General features: G+C 55.8%; 1 protein-coding gene and 1 long non-coding RNA gene across 3 annotated transcripts in view; one reads left to right on the top strand and one right to left on the bottom strand.

Annotated features, from left to right (window-relative positions):
• The window catches only part of ICE1 (interactor of little elongation complex ELL subunit 1), a 55,791-nt gene extending 49,764 nt beyond the window's left edge, over window positions 1-6,027 (bottom strand). For both annotated transcript variants that reach the window (XM_042953499.1, XM_042953508.1), the window contains exon 1: window positions 5,736-6,027. In XM_042953499.1, the coding sequence (XP_042809433.1) occupies window positions 5,736-5,819 (84 nt within the window). In that variant the 5' untranslated portion in view covers window positions 5,820-6,027. The remainder of the gene's footprint in view (window positions 1-5,735) is intronic.
• Window positions 6,028-6,348: 321 nt separating this feature from the next.
• Window positions 6,349-17,832, top strand: LOC122228454. The gene is made up of 5 exons (XR_006206604.1): window positions 6,349-7,341; window positions 8,736-8,841; window positions 12,593-12,964; window positions 13,265-14,046; window positions 17,144-17,832. It is a non-coding gene; the product is annotated as an uncharacterized LOC122228454 (long non-coding RNA).
• The last annotated feature ends 4,903 nt before the right edge of the window (window positions 17,833-22,735 follow it).

Here is a 22,735-nt window from a genome sequence, read left to right on the forward strand (position 1 = left end):
CCAGGGCCTTTCCGCCCGGCAGACTCTGCTTTGTGCGCTCCGGCCGTAAGGCCCCGGGCGAGGAGGACGGCGCGCTCACGTGCATGCTCCTGGCCAACCCCTGACCCCGGGTGTGGGCTCGCGGAGCCCTGACACAGCGTGGCCCCCACAACGTCTGCAGACCCCGCCAACGAGAACACAGGCTATGCTCCTGAAGCTTTCAGGGACACGAAATTCAGAGAGAGACTCCACGGAGGAGGCTGAAGAGACACGAGTGCTCTACAACACGTTTTCCTGAGCGGGCCTCGAACCAGCGAGAGGCAGAAGCTCCTCCTTGGCCCGGAAGCAAACTGCGAGGGGCCCAGGGACTGGGCGAGCGGCTGCACCGACGCTCGCGTCAGGACTGGAGGGCAGCGGGCTCACCATGCTGAAGGGTGCTCGGATTTCAGGGCAACACAGCCCGAAGCGTGCAGGGCAGGGAAGGCGTGTGTGCACAGCAGGGACGAGGCCCACGAGCAAACCCCTGGACAATCGGCGAGTGGGGTGAAGAGAATGCCGGAGTTCCGTGTGCTATTCTGGCGACTTTCTTGTACGTTCTAAGTTAAGTCGTTTTTGTTTTTTTTTTCCTCAAAAGAAATTATTTTTAAAAATCACAGTAATCCAATAACCCCTAGGCTGGGGGTGATGTGGCTCGCTGCTCGCCTTGAATCCTCTCCAGGGTGCCACATCTCCGCCTCCTCGTCCTGGTCAACTTTTTATCAACTGCAATCATTTAAAGTCCACACTGATCTCCAGCAGAGCGGAGCGTGTCTCCTGAGCGGTGAGCGAGGACCCCCCTGTGGACTCCTTGGCGTCGAGTGGCCGGGAACACGGCAGGAAGGTAGGGACGCCCCCCTCCAGCGCTGCTCCGGGTACTTCCCCGCCAGACCAGCTGAGTGGCTCCGCTTCCCGGGAAGGCAGGACAACGTGGCCCCCCTTCGGGCCACGACACTCTCCCTTCACTCTTTCTCCTTACTCAGCTAAGAATCATCCTCAGACCTCAGTTCAGATTCACTTCCTGTAGGAAGCCGCCTTCCGCTGCCCCGCCCCTCGGTGCTCTCGGGGTACCCCGTGCATCCCCCAACGTGGTACCTGTTTCCTACACTTGCTCTGTGGTTTTCTCGCCATCTGTAACCTGAACTAGAACACGAGCCTCAAGCCCCTTCTGTCCGTGACTGTATTCCAAACTCATACCATGACGTGACACGCACACACATTTGCTAAGCGACCGACAATGCTGGGAGTGTCCCTCGTAACACAACCACTTACAAAGCACTTACAGTATGTCTAGGAGAGAACAGGTTTCAGGTTCTAAACCACAGGCAATTATCAGTGGCAGTCCAACACAAGTTTACATAAATCACAGGCTCGATTCTGCTCTGAGGACGGCCAGAGAGCATCTGTCCCGCATCCAGTCCAGTGACACGAGCGCAAAAGGATCATCATGTGCTTCGGCCTCTCGTCAGGGTTCCCAGGGTTAAACGGTTTTGCTCCGCAGGGAGTGGAACCGGTGGCAAGGGGGCCTCGCCTCCACCAGAACAAAGCAGCCTGTGCCAGACCTAAAACAACCAGCTCAAGAAAGGTCACTGGCAACAGAGTAAGGACCCACACTGGATCACGTGGCGTCTCACACTCAGGAACCCATACGCACCTTGGGCCAGAGCTCAGTGACAAACCATTATCACCACTGAGGGTGACAAGAGACAGGAGAGGAGGCACGAGACTACAAAACACAGAGGATGCAGAAGATGTGGTTAATCCGCACCCTGCGGGACGCAGCGCCGACCGCAGGGTACCACGAAAGAGAAAGACGGAGTGGGCAGGAGGAGGGGGGCAGGAGGGAAGATTTCCAGTGCAAGGACAGGACCGCGGGACTTAGGACAGACAGCCAGCTTCCCGCCACGGTCCGGAACCAAGGCCTAGCACCCGCCTCCCGCAGGGATGACACCTGCCTGCTTGCCCACGGTGTGCGAGATGCGGGGAGCTGTGCGACACTACACAGCAGGCCACCCTCTCTGTGCAGGGCACCCCCTTAGCTTCTCTGGCACAAGGCGGCCTCAAGTGTGGAACCCGCTGCGGTCCTGAGGCGCCTCTCCAAAAGGTGACCCCGCTCAGGCTGTCAGATCCCTGCTCCCTGTTCTCCACGTTCCCCACCCTGACTTCGCGGGCTCCCATTTCCCTGTGTCCTTCTGTCCCCTTCGGTCCACACTTGCCTTCCGTCAGCAGCTTTCCCTTCATGGACCCCTCACGACAGCACCTCGTCTCATGATTGCCGCAGAAGTTTCCAAAGTTTCCGTAAGTGACAGAGCGTACCCCTCCGGGCCACTTCTGTTTTCCTAGAAGTCCCCTGGGCACCTGGGGGCACCGTGTACCACACAAATCGCCACACACACCACGTGTGACTGCAGCTGGGCATCCCCAATCCCGCGGTCGTTCCAGAACCTCACTCCCACGTTTCCAACGTCTCTTCCGGCCGCGTTTCTACTTCCCTTCCCTCCACCAGTGCTCAGCTGCTCAGGTTTTACTCTCTGGTCTTCTAGCTCCCAGACCTGGGACCCGTCTCCTCTTTGTAGATTCTCACATTTAGACCTTTTTCTTCTTTGTTCCCATCCCTGGGAAGCTTCAGTTCCCCCAGGCTTTTGTTATCACTAATGTACCACAGCTGGTGGCACCCCCTCCAGTCCAAGCAGCACATCACCACCTGCTATTTTTAGGGAAGACACGGCTACTACGCGGCAATCGTGCAAGACCTCGCTCTAGTCCCTAAGCTGAGAAAACTAACGCAGAACTGTAAGGTGGTGACCAACGAGATCTTCAATCGCCTGCCACAAACCTATTTTCCCAGCCTCACTTTGCAAAATTAAAGACTTGCTCGAGGCTCTACGCGTATCTGATCCTCCTCTTCCCCTAAAAAGATGTTCCAGGCAAAAACCCAAATGCAATGGAGTGTCCTGATTTAGGGAAGAGGTCTCCAAAAGCAGGCCCTGCTTTTGTGAATCAAGTTTCCCTGGAGCCCAAGCATGCCCGCTCCTTGCCTGCTGCCCCCACGGCACGTGCCCTGCGATGGCCAGGGGAGGAGCTGCCAACAGCCTGGATCCCGATGACCTTGCCCCCCACGGAACCAGTCTGCAGGCCCCTGGATTGAAGAGACTTCACAGGTCTCCTACTGCTGTTCTGAGACCCAAGTCTGGGAATGCGGCAAGGGCAGGAGAGGGGGAGTCCTCGGCAAGATTCAGCGAGAATCTCTAGGCCAGAGATCGCGCTGGGTCACACAGGCTGGCAGCAGCGGGGAAGAGCAAGGAGTGGGGGGAAACGAACGCGCTGGGTCAAGGGAATGGGTTGATAGACTGGATGCAGAATGCGAGAGAAAGACAGGAACCAAGGATGACACTTAGTTTCCGGCCTACACGACCAGAAAGCTACAGTTGCTACTTTCAACTACCAGAGGACCAGGAACCACACTCCTGAAGGAGGACCAAATCCACAGCTGAAAAGTGGAATTCACACCAGTTCTGCACAGAAGCCTCCAACAGCTCACTGTTCTTTCAGAGTAAAAGCCAAAATCCTTACGGTGGTCCAGAAGAGCCCCACAATCAGGCCCTCCTCATTCTGCCTTCATCAGACTCCCTGACTGCTAATAAACTCCACCCAAAACTCTCAGGTTGAAATCTGATCCCCAATGTGACAGCGTTTGGAGGTGGGGTCTTGGGAGGTGTTTAGGTCATGAGGGCAGAGCCCTCAGGAATGGGATTAGTGCCCTTTCCAAAAGACCCCAGAAAGCTCCCTTCCCTTTACACGGGGTGAGGACACGGCGAGAAGACAGACAGACACAAACCAGGAACCAGAACCACGCCCCGCCCCTCCCCCCCCAGCCCTAAATCTGCCTGTGCTTTGATCTAAGACCTCCCAGTCAACAGAACTATGAGGAATGAACTCCCATTGTATTTTACGGCGTTTTGTTACGCAGCCTAGAAGGGGTATGACATCCACGTTCACTCCACTGCAGCGACACTGGCCTTCTCTTCCCAAGCACATCCAGCATGCTCCTGTGTCGGGCGTCCACACCTGATCTGCCTGCTGGACGGGACGCTCATCTCCCAAGATGTCGACGGGGTTCGTTCTCTCACTCCCTTTGCTCAAATAGAACCTTCTCAGAGAGGCCTTCCCAGGGCTTCCTACGTAAATTCCACCAGCCAGTGGCCCCTTCCTGGCCCATTTGTTCTTTCTACCTCCTTTGCTTTAATTTATCTCCAACGTATTTATTATTTTCTCATGTAACTTGTTTAATCTGTTCCCTCCCCCACCTCCTAAAATAGAAGCTCAAGAAATCAAGAATGTTTGCCTTTTTCCTCCTGCTGCCTAAAACACAGCAGGTTACCTATAAATAGTTTTGGATGAAAGTGGCCCAAAGAATGCGGTTTATGAAAGATCCAAGAGACCTTCACTCAAGTTCCTGGGGTTTTGAGGGAAAATAAAAGTACATTATAGACACCTATCCAGCGCAGCAGCTGAGCTCAGAAACGATTTTCCTGCCAGTGCAGGACTCCCTTTCTCTCTCCCCTGCTCTCAACACTTAACATTTGGGATCATTTCACAGATAGCGCCCTCAAAAAAAAAGAAAAAGAACAAAAAAACACCTTATCTTGATGGCCTATCTGGCCTACATTCTTCTCCGGTCTCATCCCAGCAGCCACTCTCCCCTCCACACTGTGCTCATGCCAAGCAGACACTGTTCTGCTCCCCAAAGACCCACTGCTCCCTCCCACCTCCGAACATCCCACCTGTTGACTCCTCCATGTTGACCCCTCCACGCAGGAAGGTCCTCTCCCGCTCTTCGGCTCAACATTCAGGTCTCCCTACCTCACCCCCTCAAAAACCCTCTGCCCCCACCACCGCCAAGAGGCAAGACCACCATTCCAACTCCTCCTTTGTCTTCCTCCCAATCCTTAAAATCCTGTGAAGTCTTACTTGCACACACGAGTCTTACTTATAAAGGCAGATCGTGTGTTCTGCTCACTATGTCCCTGGTGCCTAGAACACCAGGCAGAAGGCGTGACAACTTCATGACATCTAGTAGGTAGGGCAGGGAGGGGCCCCACTTTACCACTAATGGTGCTGACAGAAGTTAAGAGACCCTCGATATCAGACAGCTAAGAGGATCAGGTCGGACACAAGTGCCTGGGACCGTTTCTACTACCTCACAAGACTTGGGGCCAGACACTAGTAACTCCTCTCCTGTCACCGTAGAGAACAGTCCCTCCTGCTGTTAGAAACTTCCAGTACGTGCACACGCCTTTGATGAATGACCCTCCCCGCCAACCAGCACGGCCTGCCTCCGGGCAAGAAATATTTCAAGATGAGCCAGAGCAGCCCCAAACCTCGTCCTCGGAGAGGCAGCGGCCCCGAGCATTTCGCCCATCACCCGTCGGCCCCGGGGAAGCCCTGAGACTGGGGGAGTGAAGCCAGGGGCCCCGCCAGCGCTCGCTCACGCTGCCCCCCGCTACCACCACCGCATCCCGGCCAACGAGTGCCGGGTTGCAAGCCTAAATAAAGCAAAGGAGGCGGTTCCCAATACAACTGCAGTAGAAAGGGGGGCGGGCAGGGGAGGAGGGGGAGCTTCCGCCGTGGAGCGGGCGCAGCGCGCGCGGCGGGACCCCCAGCCCCACGCCCCGGCCGGCCGAGCTCCTCCGCGCCCCCGGCCCGGGAAGGCGCCGCACCTGCTGCAGGGAGGCGCAGCCCTGACACCGCGAGAGGTCCGCCGCCGTCCCGGGCGCCGCCGAATGGGTCTCGCCCGGCATCATGGTGCCAACGCCGGGCCCGGTGGGCCCGCGCGCCTCAGGGACCCGCGGCCCGGGCCCTGTCCTCCCTCTGCTGACGCCGCCGGGGCCGCCGCCTGCCAGGCCGCTTCCCGCCGGGTCCGGGCGGGTCCATCCGTGCACGGAGGTCCCCGTGGAGCTGGCGAAGGGCTCTCCCAACCGGAGCCGCCTCGGGCACTAGAGAGAAACGCGACCCGGCGCGGCCCCCGAGCGCGACAGCGCCCAGCCAGGACCCCGCCCCGCCCTAGCTCGCCCCGCCCCTCTCCGCGGCTTGGGGCTGCCCGCGGCGCCGCCTGAGCAAAATAGGGAGCGGAGCCGAGCCGAGGCGGCGGGAGAGGCGCCCACAAAGGAAAAGTCAGGGAGAGCAGAGGCATCGGAGGTGCACCCCTTGCGCTGAGTAGGGGGTTAATCTTTTATTGCCGGCTGGCTGTGTGGCAGGTTCCCGTAGACACCTACAGCCCTCAGCGAGGGGGCGGTGACCCCCTTGATGACGTCACTCAGGCGCCTGCAGCAATGGAAGGTCCCGCGCCGGGACGGGCAGGTGTGCGATTTGGAACTGGAGGGAACCGCTCTGTCCGAGCCCGGCCGGGTACCCGGAGGGGAAGGAGGGACTACGCTTCCCGACGCCCCGTGCGGCGGACGACCCCGGGCGAGTCCTCCCGCCGTGGCGCGGCCTTCGCGACAGCGGCCGCTCCTTCCTGCGGGACCGTCGTTCTTCCCGGCAGCTGGCCGCGCTTGCGGCGGTCGGTCGGTCTCTCTGCCAGGCCCTCCCTGCGGCCCGAAGCCCTGGCCGGTGCGCAGCCGGTGACCCCAGTCACGGATGGTGGCAGGCCGCTCCCAAATCTCAAGTCTATACCCCTTGAGAGGGGAAAAAACAAAACTCCTCCCCCTGGCCGCAATTCCTGGGTAAATTCGGGCCCTGGTCCTCGGCTTGGACCGCAGGTCTTCACCTTATCCCCCGGCAGCAGAATTCTCTTCTTAACGATCCCAGCTCGTTGCCGTATCACTGCCTGGCTCAGAAACTTCCCGCGGCTTCCCAACGTCCAAATTCTTAGCATTCGATACGAGCATTGTATGTGCTACCTAGACACCCAGACTTCACGGGCTTTTTCCAAAATGTTCAGTACGGACACTGCGACGGGAAACGGCCCTCCCCAGAGAGCAGTCTGGTTCCTCTACAAATACCGCACCCCTGCCCCTTCTTACACAATCTGTGGCTGCCACTTGCTGTGGAGCAAGGGACCAGGGCTCCGGACCTGACAGCCAGATTTCCTGTCGTTGGCACCTAAGGCGGCCCAGTACCTGACGGATCCATTTACCCCTGAGCGGAAAACAAGACGAGCAGCAGTGCAGCGGGAAGCAGATGTACCTCGGAAGACCGTCGTGTGACCCATTAGAGAAAGGGGAGAGCGGACCATGTCTGCGTCCTGATGACTTTCCGTCTCTGGCTTCTGATCCAGACAAACGTGTCTTAACAGTAACTTCCCTTTTATTTAAGGTTTCCCAAGTGAGTGTTTTTTTCCCAGGTTATTTGAGTGGAAGAGGCACCAGCTTACCCTCCAGCCTTATCTCCCTCTACGTTGCCCTCCACACCCACAGTGCACCTGCTGTTGCTGGAACTCAGAACGCTCACTGCTGCCTTTCTGCCTTTTCTTTTGGCCCGTTTCTTCCCCTTGCCTGGAACACCTTCCTCCCAGGGCTACTGGTTGTCATCCACCAAGTAATCCTTCCAGGTCCCACATTTTATGCCACAACCTGAAGTGACACCTACCTTCTTTTCTGCCCTTTAGCACCGACTGATCTTTTGTTTTTTTTTTTTTAATTTCTTAAACGTTAATTTATTTTTGAGAGAGAGAGACAGAGCACGAGCAGAGGAGGGTCAGAGAGAGAGGGAGACACAGAATCCGAAGCAGACTCCAGGCTCCGAACTGTCCGCACAGAGCCTGACGCCCGACGTGGGGCTCAAACTCACGAACCGCCAGATCATGACCTGAGCTGAAGTTGCTCAACCGACTGAGCCACCCAGGCGCCCCCTGACTGATCTTTTTGTAACCCCGCATTTAGACTTGGATTACAGTGATTGTCACATCTTCTGAAACCTCTCAGTTTTCCTCATACACCTCGTGAAGTGCTGTACACAGTAGGTACTCAGTGAATGTCAGAGTGAATCAAATTTGCTGCAACTAATTGAAGGTAAAAAAAAAAAATAAGCATTTAACATGCAAGACTGAATGCGCATTTTCTCCTTTTCTCAAACCATTCCTGAAGACGTTCAAAGAAATAAACGTTTTGTTCGTATAACGTAGGGTAGACAAACTCTACAAAGGGCCACATAATAACTGTTTTAGGCTTTTGGGGGCCACGTAGATCTACTGCGTATTTGTCATTATTTTTCGGTTTTTAAAGAATCATTTAAAAATGTAAAACTTGGGGTGTTTGGCTGGCTTAGTCCATGAAGCATGCGACTCTTGATCTTGGGGTCATGAGTTCAAGCCCCAGGTCATGTACAGAGATTACTTAAAAATATATATTTTGAGGCACCTGGTGGCTCAGCCGGTTAAGCATGTGACTTTGGCTTAGATCATGATCTCGGCATTCGTGAGTTCCAGCCCCGTGTGGGGCTCTGTGCTGACAGCTCAAAGCCTTAACCTGCTTTGGATTCTGTGTCTCCCTCTCTCGCTGCCCCTCCCCCTCTCACGCTCTGTCTCCCTCTCTCTCTCTCTCTCAAAAATAAACATGAAAAAAAAAATAAATTAAGTCTTTTAAAAAAATGTAAAACTCATTCTTACCTTGCAAGCTGAACAAAACCACATGTTATACGTGGTGATGGAAACTGATGTAGGGCCACTAATTGAGGAATGCCGAAAATTACATTTTTCCTCTTTCCCCCATTTCCCACAGCCACACCTGTCTCATTGTTGTCATGGAAAAAAGCCAGCAAACGTCTACACTACAGAAAGTGGCGAACAGTGAATTTGGAACCACATACCTGCCTTTAAATTGTCAAGTGAGTGGCCTATTTGAACCGGTGTTTTCTTATAAAGGATTACCTGTCATTTAGGGGAAAAGCAACCAGGACAGATCCAAATCCATAGGATCTATGAAGCAGAGAGTAGTTAGTAACAAGTTATCGATGGTATCCATTTCGGAAAACAAATAGGTCTTTAGCTTACTTGTAGAAACCTAATTTGTGGTCTCTTGGGTTTGGTTTTTTTTTTTTTTTTTTTTTAATCATTTTTTCATACCAAATTTACAAGAAAAACATTGCATTTTTCTGTCTGAGAGTCCTCAGGCCTGGAGGGATGTCTAGATTCTGGCTTCTGATGTGGGGACTCCCTTGTACATGTGGAGCCCAGTCGGTTGTTTAGAGGAACTGACTCAAAGGCTCAGTTCTTGCCTCACGACCTCCCGGATACTCAGTAACGTCTCCAAACTAAAGCTTTAGAACGTAACATAATTCGGAGGTTAGTTACACTGATGACTTAATTCATTAATGTAGTCTTCCCCTGAAATGGTTAATAGATTTGGTCTAGAAGCCAAGGAGATTTTTATCATATGAACTCAAAACAGAAAGATACTTGTTCTTTGCAAGTTCCTATGTTTTGCTTTACGAAGAGCTATTCCTTCATCTTATGCGCTTCTGCATAATAAAAATAAACCACATTAGGTCTTTTAAAATCCCTGGGTATGTTTCATGGAGTGGTTTCCAGCTCTGACAGTTTATAATTCAGACAGCATCTGATGAAGGTAATTTCTGGACCTGTGATGTCATGCTAACAAATGGCCACCAGATGTCAGTCTTTCCTTGTGTTTTTAGACACAAATGGACTTTGGAACCACATTTACGGTTCTATTTGTGTGGCACCCTCAGTGGAAGGCACTTTTCAGGGAGCATCTGCCCCCTCACAGTCCACCACGCATGGTCCTAAGCTCCCTTTGCTCCGGTGTCACTTACGTCCTGGGTTACGGCAGTGACTTGTCCCCACGGGCCACTACTCGGCCCTGGGCCCTCGCTTAGAGCCCAGCTCCCACCCTCGAAGTGATGCAGAGTTGGGGGGAAACGCGGGCGCTTTCTGGAAGATGGAGCTCGCTCAGAAAGCCGAAGAACCCATTTTTCAAGACAAGCATCATTGGGAGGAGAATGCAGAACCCATGTGAGTGTTAATGATGAAGCATGACTTTAAAGGACTTTCACGCTTGTATAATCCTTTCCACGGGAGTTCAGGCTCACTCCCCTCGTGGGGTGTTCTGTGAACACCAGGCAGCAGTAAACCGCTTGTCCTGAGTCGCTTCTGGGGATTTGCAGAGGGAGGTTGGGGTCTCGGGGGCAAGGGAGAGAGGCTTCCCTCAGGGAGGGCTGGTGGGCGGGGTGCGACCCACCCACCCCAAAGGAGAGGGAGGGAGGGAGGGAGGGGGCTGTGGGATGGCCCACCCCAAGCCAGGCACGTGCCCTGGTGTGATTCCAAGGGGACCCACTCCTGAGGCTGTGGGAAGTGGGGCGCGCGGGGAGTGAGCCGCGCTTTCGCGGGCGGGGGACAAAAGGTGAGGGTTTTCTGCCCACTGGATATCGTGGGCCTCTTGGCGGAAGCCGCCGGGGACCCAGAGGGCGGCCCGAGGGAGGCAAGCTGCCTGGCAGGTGTTCCCAATGCCACGGCCAAGGCAGAGTGGAAGCAGGCAGCCGGACGTCCAACGTGGCTCTTCCGCCACCGTCAGAAGCACTGCCGCTGGGAAGGGTCCGCTTGGGCCCCCTCCTGGGTCTTGTACCAGCTGCAGACCACGGCAGGGCAGCGGCCCAACAGCGTCAGGTTTTCCGAGGCATTCGAGAACTCCCCGGCCCCCCGGCCCCTGGCGTGCAACTACCTTCTCCCGGTTGACTGTCAGCTGCGGGGGCCTGGCCCAGAAGACCCTCTGTGCTCCTCACTTGCCCCCCCAGGGAGCAGAGAGGAGCCCCAGGGCACTGAGGGGTAGGGAGCTCCCGCCTCCCAGCCCCACCCCTCCCCTGCTACCCACCCTGCGGTACTGGGACCCTTGACCTGGGCCTGCTGGGCTCCTGCTGCTGGGGACCCGCAGACTCTGCCCAGAGGCTGCTCCTCAGCAGTGGGAGGAGGGAGAAGGGCCTGGGCCTCCCTTTTCATACTGGCAGATTCCAGGCCCTGTCAGTGTCTCTGCCTCGCTTTGCCCTGGGCCACATCTGAGTCCTCAGAGAGTCCCTTCCCAGCCCCACAGGGCCCCTCCTCCCACGTCTGAACCTGAGCTCCAGGGGACGTCCTCCAGGTGTCCGTTCTTGCAGGTTCTGTCCTTTGCCCGAGGTCGCCTGCAGCCTGCGGGGTGGCAGGTGCCTCTGGCAGCACCGAGGTCCCCGTCCTGAAAAGAGGGGACTGCCCCCCCCCCCCAAAGCCTGCTTGTCCACATCGCACTCTGACCCCGAGCTGAGCAGCCTGTGAACCCAAGTCACCGCAGAACCAACCACGAGGGACCGTACCTTCTCTGCCTGGAGGGCCCAGGCCCTGGCTGCAGCAGAGAAAAAGGCCGCCAGGCCTCCCCCCTCCCCCACCCCGCCTGGCCTCCCCCTCCCCCAGCCTCCCTGGGGCATCCCAGCACAGGCTGGAGCTCAGCCGGTGGGAGAAGTCAAGCCCAAGACAGGAGGTGAGCGGCCAGCAAGCTGTGCTGGGCTTCGTGTGGACGGAGACGCCTGCGAGGCCACGGGCCCAACAGGGGGTCCAGGGTACCAGGGGCCCCAGACAGCCCGCGCCGCGGGGACCGGTGACAGAGAGCTCGGTCAGTGGAGTGGCTTCGCAGTGGCTCTGCCCAGCGTTGTTCTTGCTCACGTGCTGCACTTGTGCGGACCCTGCGGTCACCACCCTTCCTCTCCACCTCCCCCCCCCTCCCCCCCGGGCCGTGCCTCCAAGGGGGCTCCAGGCACACCTGGCTGCGCGGCCTGCACAGGACGCCCCTCTGGGCCGCCACTGAGGGGCGGTGCTGGGCGTCCCGGTGGCGGCTCCTCCCCTGGGAGTCTCCTTGATGCTGCCGGGCAGGCCTGGTGGCTCGTCCCTTTGTCTTATTTGGCTGTCCTCCCCGCTCGGCCCCCTCGCCTCCCCACACGGCCGATCACCTGCGGGCCTGCTGGTGCCACGTCCCCGCCGTCCAGCTCCCCTCCACGGCCGCCACTACCATCCGGGGACCGGCAGCCCCTGGACGGCCCGGGAGCCCCCCACAGCCAGCTCCCGCCCTTCGCCACCAGCCGAGATCGGTGTCCAGCTGTCCGTGAGGACGACACCGCCGACAGGAGAGAGGCGGACAGGCTCTGGATCGATGCACCGTCTCCCTCTCTGCCAGAAACAGGATTTGGACTCCTCTCCACCGTCGCCAGGGCTCCCCGGGCTCCGGTCCACGGAGCTTCGTGCCACGTGACCCCACAGTCCTCCAGATCTGGCCGGCCCTCTGCCTCACCCGGTCTCAGCCCAGATGTTACCTGCTCAGACCTTCCAGGCCCCTGTGCCCGCCCCCCCCCCCCCCCACCCCACGGCTCCTGCGTTTTCCTTCCCCACAGTAGCCCCGTTCTCCCAGGAGGAAGATGAATGTGAGATGTGAAGGGGCCTCGCTGTGTCCACGCCGGGCCTCGTCCGCTGTCCTCCCTGGACGGGGGGCGGAGGGGCAGCCGCCCCCCCAGCCCCTCTCCGCCTCCCCCGGCTCTTCTCCGTCTTCGGCGCTTCCTGCAACTGTACCTTAACAGGGGCCTCTTCCCTGCTCACCTCCAGGTGCCCTGAGACCAGACCCAGAGACCACGCTTCGTCCACCTTCTTTCTTCCCTTCCCCGGCACTCGTTCATCACGCGGCAAACGTCGCCGGATGACCGCATGCGCCAGGCACACGGCGCCTCGGGGAGGGGAGGCCCGACACGGCCCTGCCCTCGGGCCGCTCGCTCCCCGGCTTCCTGCGCAGCCCCTTTGTCTGCCTGGACCCTCCTCAGCGACTCGCTCCTTACAGGCGCCCGCGCCGCAGGCCCAGCCAGCTTCCAGCACCTTCCAGCGCCAAGACCTGCTACGCGATTTGCGTGGCCCAGTGCAAGATGAAAACGCCAGGCCCTGCGTTCAAACGTACGGAGGCTTCGAAGGCACCGACAGCAAAGCGTGAGAACGAGAGCGGAGGGGGCACCGCACGCCCAGGGAAGCTCCCTGCCAGCGGCCTCCTGGCCACACCCCTCCCGGCCCCCTCACCTGCAGGACCAGGCCTCCTCCCAGTCCAGAGTCACAGAGTCACCCCACCCTCGCCCTCAGACTCTGCGCACTGAAGGGGCGCTTTGCCTCTAATGGCCCAGCCCTCCCTGTTCTAGGCACATCCATCCGGCCGGTCCACGGGCACCGACCCATATCACCCTCACCAAACTCGGATTCCGGGTCTCACATTGCCCTTTCCGTCTGTCCGCCCAGGCCCTTCGTGATTCCGGTTACACAGGAGCTCTCCTGCCCGCCCACGCTGGATGTCTGTCCTCTCTCCTGGGGCCGTGGACATAAGACCCGAGGGAGCCCTGGGACACCTGCCAAGTGACCCCAAGAGGAGCCTGAGAATGGAATGTTCCTAAGAGGGAACGTTGGGGGAAAGGCGGCTTTGGGAGCAGCTGACCTCACAGGATTTTTAGGCAGATGGAGTGACCACGTGTGACCTGGGGGACAATGGACTCGATATCAAGGGGGTCAGACCTAGAGGGTGGGGGATTCTGGGCAAACACTTGGCAGGACTCTTGAGGACAATGCAGAGATGAGCACGCAAGCCCAGAAGGCGGGGCCTGGCCGAGCAGAGGGTCAGAGCCTGGCCAACGCTGGGTCAGGAGAGACTGTCATGATGGGAGGCAGCTACTGTCACGGGGCTCTGGTCCCCACCACAGCACACCTGCCACCAGGCCTCCTCCGGGATGCCTCCTTGAGGAGGGCTCTCACTCCCAGAGAAAGCGGACCTGCGCCAGAGTGAGAGCCGAGGCCTGGTGAAGGGGGCTCCGCTCCGAGGAGGTCCCCCAGGGCGTTTCCACATCAGACGCCTGGTAAAGAATCTTCCAGCCTTACCACCTCGGGGCTGAGAGGGTGGGTCCCTGCATTGGGGTGACAGGAGCAAGGCAGGCGTCACAGGGATCCCTGCTCACCGATGCCCTTGCTAAGGCTGTCCGCTGCCTTAGTACCTGCCTGCTGGTTTGGATCTGATCCCCTGGTCCTTCTAGGTAAGTCTGAAGGAGGGGGTCTCTAAGGGGCGCTGTCCAGGGAAGGCTGTGCTCCTTCAAGGACGGACTCCCTCGTGGGAGTCCCAGCTGCTGAGTTGCCCAGAACCCAGGGCAGCTGTCGCCTGCCAGCTGCACTGCCCACCCTCTCCCCCTGCCGCGGCCCTGGAGGTCCCTCCCCGGGGGTCTGGTGCCACCTCCCTACGTCCGGCACAGAGGCTAAGCCCTCTGCTGACCTCTGGCCGTGGGCCTCACAGGGTGCCAGACGTTCTGTTGTAGGGTTCCTCAGAGACCGCTCTGATTTTCCATCCCTCTCCGCGTGGGGGGCCCCCGTGCCGTCCCCTCACCGGCTTCCACCGTGTGCCCTCCCAGCCCCGTGGGTTCAGGTCCCACGGCCTCCGCCCATGCGCCCACATCCTCATGGCCCCGAGCACCTGCTGGGAACTGGTCTGTTCCTGCACTGCCTGACATTTCCTGGGCTCCTCTCCTTAGCACCCCTACCTTGCTTACCATCATCCACGGGACTGCCTGAGGTCTGGTGAGCCCTATTCAAGGTCTGGCACGACCTAGACCCCTGGTGTCTTCAGTCCCACACGGGCAGTATTGTCACAGATTTGTGTGCTTGGTGTAGGGGGTTTCCACTGGGCTCTGCTAGGGGGCCTGAGGCTGGGGGCTACTCCGAGCGGGTCTCCTGGGTCTCCGGCCGGGGCGATCCTATGCCCTGTGCACCGTCCCCCACGTCTCACGCCAGCCTCCAGGAATGCCTGGCCCAGTCCTGTGGTCATCGTAGCTGTCTCCGGACTTGCCCCACGACCCGGGGCGGAGGTGGGGGGTGGGGGGAAGGCACAGAAGCTCCCTGGTGGGGAACTGCCACTCTACATCTAAGCAGTGGCTTTTGAGATGTTCTCGGTGGCTGGAAGAGGGCCATTGGAGTCAAGGGAAAGGCTTTTTTTTTTTTTTTTTTTTTTTTCTGGAGAAGGAGTGAAGAAGCAGTCATTCACCAAAGAGTTGTTGAAAGGATCAATGAGCACGTGAATATGTGGATATTCATCTGAATAAAAGTATAACCTTGTGAGATTAAATACCGGGAGCTCTGGCAATCACACTGCTTGGTATTTAAACAAATGACTTGAAGACGTATCTCCATGAGAAAGCCTGCACACAAGTTTACAGCAACTTTATTACAAATTGTCAAAACTTGGAGGTAACCAAGATGTCCCTCAGTAGGCGAGTGGATAAACCGGGGTCCATCCAGACAGTGGAATATTATTCGGCACTAAAAAGAACTGAGCTGTTGAGCCGTGAAAAGACAGAGAGGAATCTTAAATGCGTATTTTTAATTTTATTTTTTTAAGTTTATTTATTTATTTTGAGAGAGAGAGAGAGAGGACATGATCGGGGAGGGGGCAGAGAGAGACGGAGACAGAGAATCCCAAGCGGGCTCCGTGCTGTCAGCACAGAGCCTGACGTGGGGCTCGAACTGACACATTGTGAGATTGTGACCTGCGCCGTAATGAAGAACAGGACACTTAACCAGCTGAGCCGCCCGGGCACCCCAAATGCATATTTTTCAATGACGGAAGCCAATCTGCAAAGGCTACATGTTGCAGGACTCCAACTCTGTGACCTTCTGGACAAGGCAAGACCGAGAAGACAGTAAAGGGGTCAGTGGCTGTCACAGGTTGGGGGAGGGGAGGCTGCGTAGATAGAGCGCAGAGGATCTTGAGGGCAGTGAACCAACTCTGTGTGGTGCTGTAATGACACATACACATCACCCGTACGTGCATGAAAATCTATACAGTGTGCGACACCAGGAGTGGACCCTAACGCTCCCCGTGGACGGGGTGTGAGGATGTGTCCGTGCGGGCTCATCAGCTGTAACAGACTTACCACCCGGATGCTGACGATGTCGGAGGCTAAGCACAGTGCGGGGGGCAGGGGCACGCGGGAACCCTGTACCTTCCGCTCTATTTTCCTGTGAACCTAAAGATGCTCTAAAGAGTAAAGTCTATTAAAAAAAAAAAAAAAGAACAAAAAGTTGCACGTGCTGGAGGTGACAATAGAGAGTCTCCAAGTCAGAAGTGAATTTGGCACGTCGAAGCATCAGAAACCAGCTCAGAGTCTGGAGTGTAGGGAGCGGGAAGCCACTTACTGGAGTTGATTGCTTGGGGGTCAGGGTAGCGCCTGCCGATGCCACCAGGGTCTTGGAAACCAGGGTAGACATGTTTGACACTCTAGGTGCAAGGAGCCGCCATAAAGAGTTTTCAGACACGGGGGTGGCATTCTCGGATTTGCGTGAAAACCTTTGGTTCCGGCTGCCTTCTGGAAATAGACTTGGGAGCCTGGGTGTCGTCTCCCCAGTTGGGAAGGAAGAGTTGGTGCTGGGTAGGTAGGAAGTCAAGGATGTGTTGATTCAATGATGTATGCAGCCTAAAAGAGGTTTACTTTTTTTCGGGAAAAAAAGCACACAACACAAAACTCTCTGGACCCCAGAGTGACAAAGAGCTTTTTTGAAAAGCAGTGTTTTGAGTTTCTAGGTGGTCTTGAGAAGCCACGGGTCTCAAAACTTCCTTATTTCTGAAACTGATGATTCAGATTGTGAGTTGGAATGGTGTTATTCTAAGATCGTGAGAATATAGTACATTCTGTAAGTTATCCAGGCAGAAAATTATTGCCAAGAAGGGGGTGGTGGCGAAAGTGTCTTTCATTTAGAATAAGTGTGTAGCAATTGTTTGAATTTTAGATAAAATGATACCAAACATCTTCGGCCAGAAATTTTCCTTTGGGCTCATCTTCAAACCCTGCCATGAAGAAAAATGGTGCTGACTTGAACAGTGCATTCCAGATGTGTAGCGACTGCTCCAAGAGTTGGAGACCATATACCAGAATAAGAAAAAAAAATAGCTTAATGTTCTTTATCGAAAGAAAGATAGGGAAGTATGACCCCCAAATGTCTCTTGGATGCATCCTGTTGAACTTGCGGCTATACCCTACATTTCTATTTAAGAAGAGATTTCGGATCCAGTAAGGCATTTTATGGTTGATGAGGGGAAAACTTAAATCTCTATTTAAACACCACTCTCTTTCTTCCCTTCTGCAGAGATGGAATTACTTCTCATTTGCATGAAGAATAAACAAATCCATCACGTTGGGCGGGAGCATCGGGTGTCCTCACGGCGGTGCGGAATCTTCCGTGCGCGATGGTGTGTGTAGACCCTGAGCTGGCAAAGGAGTTCCTAGGGCACATTTGGCAGGTGGGCACTCCAAGTCCATTGGACACTCTCGCAAATGTGACTTCCCAGAGGTCCAAGGTTGAGGCGGTGTTTCTGTCATTTTATTCGAACTGCGTCACGCGGAAGTTAATTTCCAGGAAGCAGCCACCCGCATGGGAAGGCTGCCGGGCAGGGGCCAGCAGGGAGCTGTCGCCTTGGCCCGTGGAGCTGGCAGGCAGGACGGAGATGCTGGGTTTCTGCGGCTGCAGCCTGCTCTCTGGGCCCTCACGGCCTGCACCCAGAGGTGGCTTTCTGGTGCCCAGGATGCAGCTAAGGGTGCGTGTTCCCGGGGACGTGGCTAAGGCTGCACGTTCCTAAAGCAGGCTTCCCACAGCGGCCTCCCCAGGCCTCCCCTTCCTGCCCCGGGTAGGGGACGTAGCTCTACAGAAGGCCTTCCAGACTCATTCTTGGAGCCTGGGGCACGGACCACTCCTCCCTTGGACGCTGATGGCAGCACACAATTCTTTGCAGGAGATCTCTTCCTGCTTAAAATAGCTAGTGGGGCGCCTGGGTGGCTCAGTCGGTTAAGGGTCGGGCTTTGCCTCAGGTCGTGATCTCATGGTTGGTGAGTTCGAGCCCTGCGTTGAGCTCTGTGCTGATAGCTCAGCTCCTGGAGCCTGCCTCGGATTCTCTCTCTCTCTCTCTCTCTCTCTCTCTCTCTCTCTCTCTCAGCCTGTCTCTGCTTACTCTCTGTCTCTTAAAAAGAAACATTAAAGGAGCACCTGGATGGCTCAGTCGGTTGGGCGTCCGACTTCGGCTCAGGTCACGATCTCATGGTCTGTGCGTTCGAGCCCCACGCCGGGCTCTGTGCTGACAGCTGGAGCCTGCTTCGGATTCTGTATCTTCCTCTCTCTCTCTCTCTGCCCCTCCTCTGCTCTCACTCTTTCTCTCTCTCTCTTAAAAATAAATAAACGTTTAAAAAAAAATAAAAATAAATAAATACATAAATACATAAATTAAATAAATTAAGTAGCCAGTGATTCCTGCTGCTTGCCTGTTGATGTGGCTTTGGAGGCAGGAGCGCACGCTACTCCCGAACCCGGTCCCCAAGCCGGTTCCCTGCTCACCCACCTGACTTCTGCCAACGACAGCGCATTCTCCCCACCAGCCCACGCTTCCCCTGCTCCCTTCCTCCTGCCTCTGCTTCCCTTCCTTGCACCTCATCACAGCAAGGGTGCACCCCTGCATCAGCTGAGCCACAGAGCCCCACACTCCACCTGTTGCACATCCCTCACTGCTCTACACGCCAGTGCTCCTAAAGAGCTGCTTCTTTTTTTTTAAAGCAAGTCACTGTCTTGGCCTAAATACTGCCACTACAGTAACCCACGAGACAAAGCCCCGCTACCATACAAGGAGACTCACAGCCTCCTCTCCACCCCTCGCACAGCCTTCTGGAAGCTCTTTGGAAGCTTAATATCAATTAGAACATTAAGTCAACCCTCAAACTCCCAATCATGCCTTGGATGATGTCACCTTTCATTCGAGACGTTTCCCTCCTGCCCATAACTCCATCCAAATGCTGCTGCCTTTGACTCCGTGCCCCAGTCCCCCACCCCGCCGGAGAGGAGAGGGCTGTACCTGGCCCAGAACAGCGCCCTGCCCCATACCTCTGAGCCCTGCGCTACGTGCTTCTTCTTGAGCCACCCCACACTCTTCAACAGGTAGGGCGCGGCCCCTCAGAACCACCCAGCAGCACTGTCTTCCCCAGTGCACATCGCAAAGTGACTCCTAAGGCTTTAATCTGTGATGGCGCGAGGGGAGCAGGCACTTGGGGATGATGGATGGAACTATAGCTCCGGCCATCAGACCTGGAAGATGGTGGCAAATACCTTATGTCCAGTACCAACCTGGTTGTGCCTTTCCTGTGTGCTTAGAAATATTTTCTTCGCCCGCGTTTCAGATTTTCCGCCCAAGAAGCGGGGGTACGTATATTGTCTCACCGAAAAGGAATCCTGTGAAGTGCAGTGTTATTCATAAAGCACTCTGTTTCTCATTGATAAATAGCAACGTGGAGAGGACAGGGTAATCTTCTTTATGAAGTATGTTTAACTCACAGATCTAAAATTTGGGAAAGGCGAGAGGAGTTTGATAAATTTCAAACTTGACAAACATGATCTATTGTCTTTGAACCCAAGCGGTACTAATTTAGCAAAGAAGACCAAAAAAAAAAAAAAAAAAAAAAATCTTTGTTCCTGCCAGAGTTTATGTTTTTAATTCACTTACCTAAAAGTCTTTCCTATTCGTTTGGAAGGGAAGTTCCCGTTTTGCACCAGGCTTGATGATGCATCTGTATGTTACAGGAGGAGAATGCACAATTTCCTCACACCAGCGTCTCCCCAGCACTAAGGGCTCGCGTCAGGGCCTTGCCTTGCCCCCGCTTCGGCTCACTGAACCGTGCAGACTGAGCGTGTGTTCAGGCGGGGCACTGCTCTGGGACGTGGACGTGCTGAAGCTGCTCCCCTGGCGTGGCAGACACCTCCCAAGCCGGGACACTCTGCACTGTGCGTGACACTCGGGGAACAGAGAGACACCGCAGGGTCACAGGCAGGAATCTCACCGGGTGTCCGCGGATGATTCACAGGAGCGAGGAGTATGAAATTTCGAGGTGGCCATTTAAAGAGGATTTTTCCAAGAACGGAGCCATTCGGTCTAGGGCGCTCCCGGGGGAGGGATGGCTTTGGCAGACGTACTGGCTTCAGGAGGGGAGCTGGAGGGTAGCACAGAGCTAGAAAGAAAGTCGTACTGGGCAGTGAGGATGGGCTCATAAACGTGGGCTGAGGGGCCCCTGGAGTTCCAGAAATACACTTTGGCCACCAAGGACACCGTACTCTGTGGGAGGTGGGGGAGGAGAGGGGTTTTGTATGACAGTCTGGGCTTCTAAGGAAGGCAGACTCCTTGGGGTAGACGTCTTCTCTCTTCAGTGGGACAGAAATAAAAACACACGTGGCGTACAATGCGTGATTTATGGCAACACGTGTATTTATAGGTACGCAGTGTGCAATCGCTGCAGAGCGTAAGAGCAGACCTAACAGTGACTTTCCAGAAAGGCCAGGGGGCAGTATGGCATTGTGCAGAGGCTAAGGGTTTAGGGTTTAGCCACTTGCCGTGTGGCCTTGGCGGGATACTCAGCCTCCGGGAGGGTTGTTTTTTTTCCTACATCTGTAAGATGCGGCTGCGAGAACTTTCTCTGTGCTGACTTGGTTGCATATGCGATGTACCTGAGCAGCAGGTAGGTGCTTAGCGAGCGAGAGATGTTGAGCTCTGAAGACACACTATGTTCGTAAATTCGGTACTTGTGAATTTCTACTCCTTCGCCACAGGCTGTGCTCTCTCACTGGAAGCAGAACGAGCTACCAGAACACTCCCCTGGTTCTGGATAATAAGGCGAAGGGCTCACGCTTTGTCGACGTTCGAACTCGCCCCAGCGTGCGGCCCCTGGCATGCGCACGCCTGGGTGCAGGCCCTCCGTGGTCAGGTGGCAGGCGGCACGGGTCTGTGGTGGGGCTGCTGCATTTGCCCTTGTCACTTACGGAATGCTCCCCCCTTCTGTCTCCAGTTCCACACTTTCCGTCATTTGAACACACCCTTGGAAGTCATTCGGGGTGTGGGTTTGGGAAGTCATGTGGAGAAAATGTTCCGCTCTGACAGCTGCCTTCCTTGCAAACTACACAGGTGACCCTCTCCTGTCCTCACATGCGTCTGACTCTCTCACTTTGTACTTCTGGGTTTCCTACCAAGGACGGACCTCCCAGAGGCATGCCCCGCTCTAATGTGATTCAGGAATTTGGGGTGGGCTGGTTCTCAGTAAGAACCAACGCATCTATACCCATAACTGACTGCCACCATTAACATCTACTTGCTTTTCCTCTGTCTTAAGCAATCTGGCTTCACCGGTCTAGGTAAGTCTAGCCCAGAAAGATGAAATGTGCAAATAACTTTATTGCTAATATCAGGAACTTCCCCAGTATTAATTTAAATGGGTATCAGGCCACTGAATGTACAACGAACAGCAATGCCCGACGGTGTGCTTTCAGGGCTTGTCACGTCCGCTTCTGCTAAACTACAGGTGGCCCTCCAACAACGCAGAGGTCGGGGGCGCCGACCCTCTCTCTGCACGGGCAGAAATCCACGTATAACCTTGACGCTTCAAAACTTCACCACCAACAGCCTACTGTTGACCGCAAGCCTTACCGCTAAGGTAAGCACATCGGCACACGTAAATTGGCACGTAAATTGTCACATAAATTGGCACACATTTGTACGTGACAGGTGTTATCTGCCGTGTTCTTACCATAAACGAAGCTAGAGAAAAGAACACGTTGAGAAACTCACAAGGAAGAGAAAATACGTTTACGGTGTTTATTAACAAATGCACTTACCGTATTTATTAAAAATTCCACGCGTTAAGTGAACCTGCATGGTTCCGACCCATGTTGTCCAAAGGTCAACTGGCTTATGTCATGGATCGTGACCAGTAACGCAGCTCCATTTCCACTTGGAAGACCGGCCTTGGACCAGAAAGCAGAAACCTCACAACTATGTCGCCTTTGTCCAAGTCCCTCCCAGACAAATCCAAGACCGTCAGGGCAATGCCTGCCTGCGCCAGGGTGAGCGAGCAGCCCCCTCAGCCCTGCTTGTCCCCAGACGGCACTGGTAGGATTTTCGGGGAGCCAGCCTTCGGCAGCATGATGCGCACGCACGGGTACTTTTGGTCACCTCCCTGGGGGCTCTGCCCTCTGTGCTGAGCCCGTGGATCTCTGAGGACTGGCCACAGCCATGTGCAGGGCCAAGCGTCAGCTGCAGGAGGCATCTGGGTGGCTCAGTCGGTTAAGCATCGCACTCTTCTGTTTCCGTTCAGGTCAAGATCTCACGGTTCGTGGGTTTGAGCTCCCACTCAGAGCTCAGACTCTGCGCTGACGATGAGGAGCCTGCGTGGGATTCTCTCTCTCCCTCGCTCTCTGCCCCTCCCTTGCTTTCTCTCTCTCTCTCTTTCTCTTTCTCGCTCTGTCAAATATAAATAAATAAACATTTTTTTTTTGAAGCATCGGCTGTGGGTCCAGACTCCCCCCTTACCAACACCTGCTCTCCTGGTGAGCTGAGAAGTCACAACTTCCCCTCCCCGTCAGCTGGTGTGTGCAAAGTGTGGACTTTGCAGATGTGATAGGAGGGTCTTGAGATGGGTGGGGGGGGGGGTGGGGATTTCCCTTGATTCCCCAGGGGGGGACCCTAAATGTAAACACAGGTATCCTTTCAACAGGGATGCGGAGGGAGGTTTGGGAAAGAGGAGAAGGCCACGTGAAGGGAGGGAGGCACTGGGAAGTCAGTGGAAGGAGCCACAAGCCCTTCAGGTGGCCGATGAAATCTGGGGAGGTCTAGGCCGCAAAATCTCTGGTGCCTCCCGAAGGAACCCATCCTGCCCA

This window comes from Panthera leo, chromosome A1 (assembly GCF_018350215.1).
Source record: "Panthera leo isolate Ple1 chromosome A1, P.leo_Ple1_pat1.1, whole genome shotgun sequence".
In the NCBI taxonomy this organism is placed as follows: Eukaryota; Metazoa; Chordata; class Mammalia; order Carnivora; family Felidae; genus Panthera; species Panthera leo.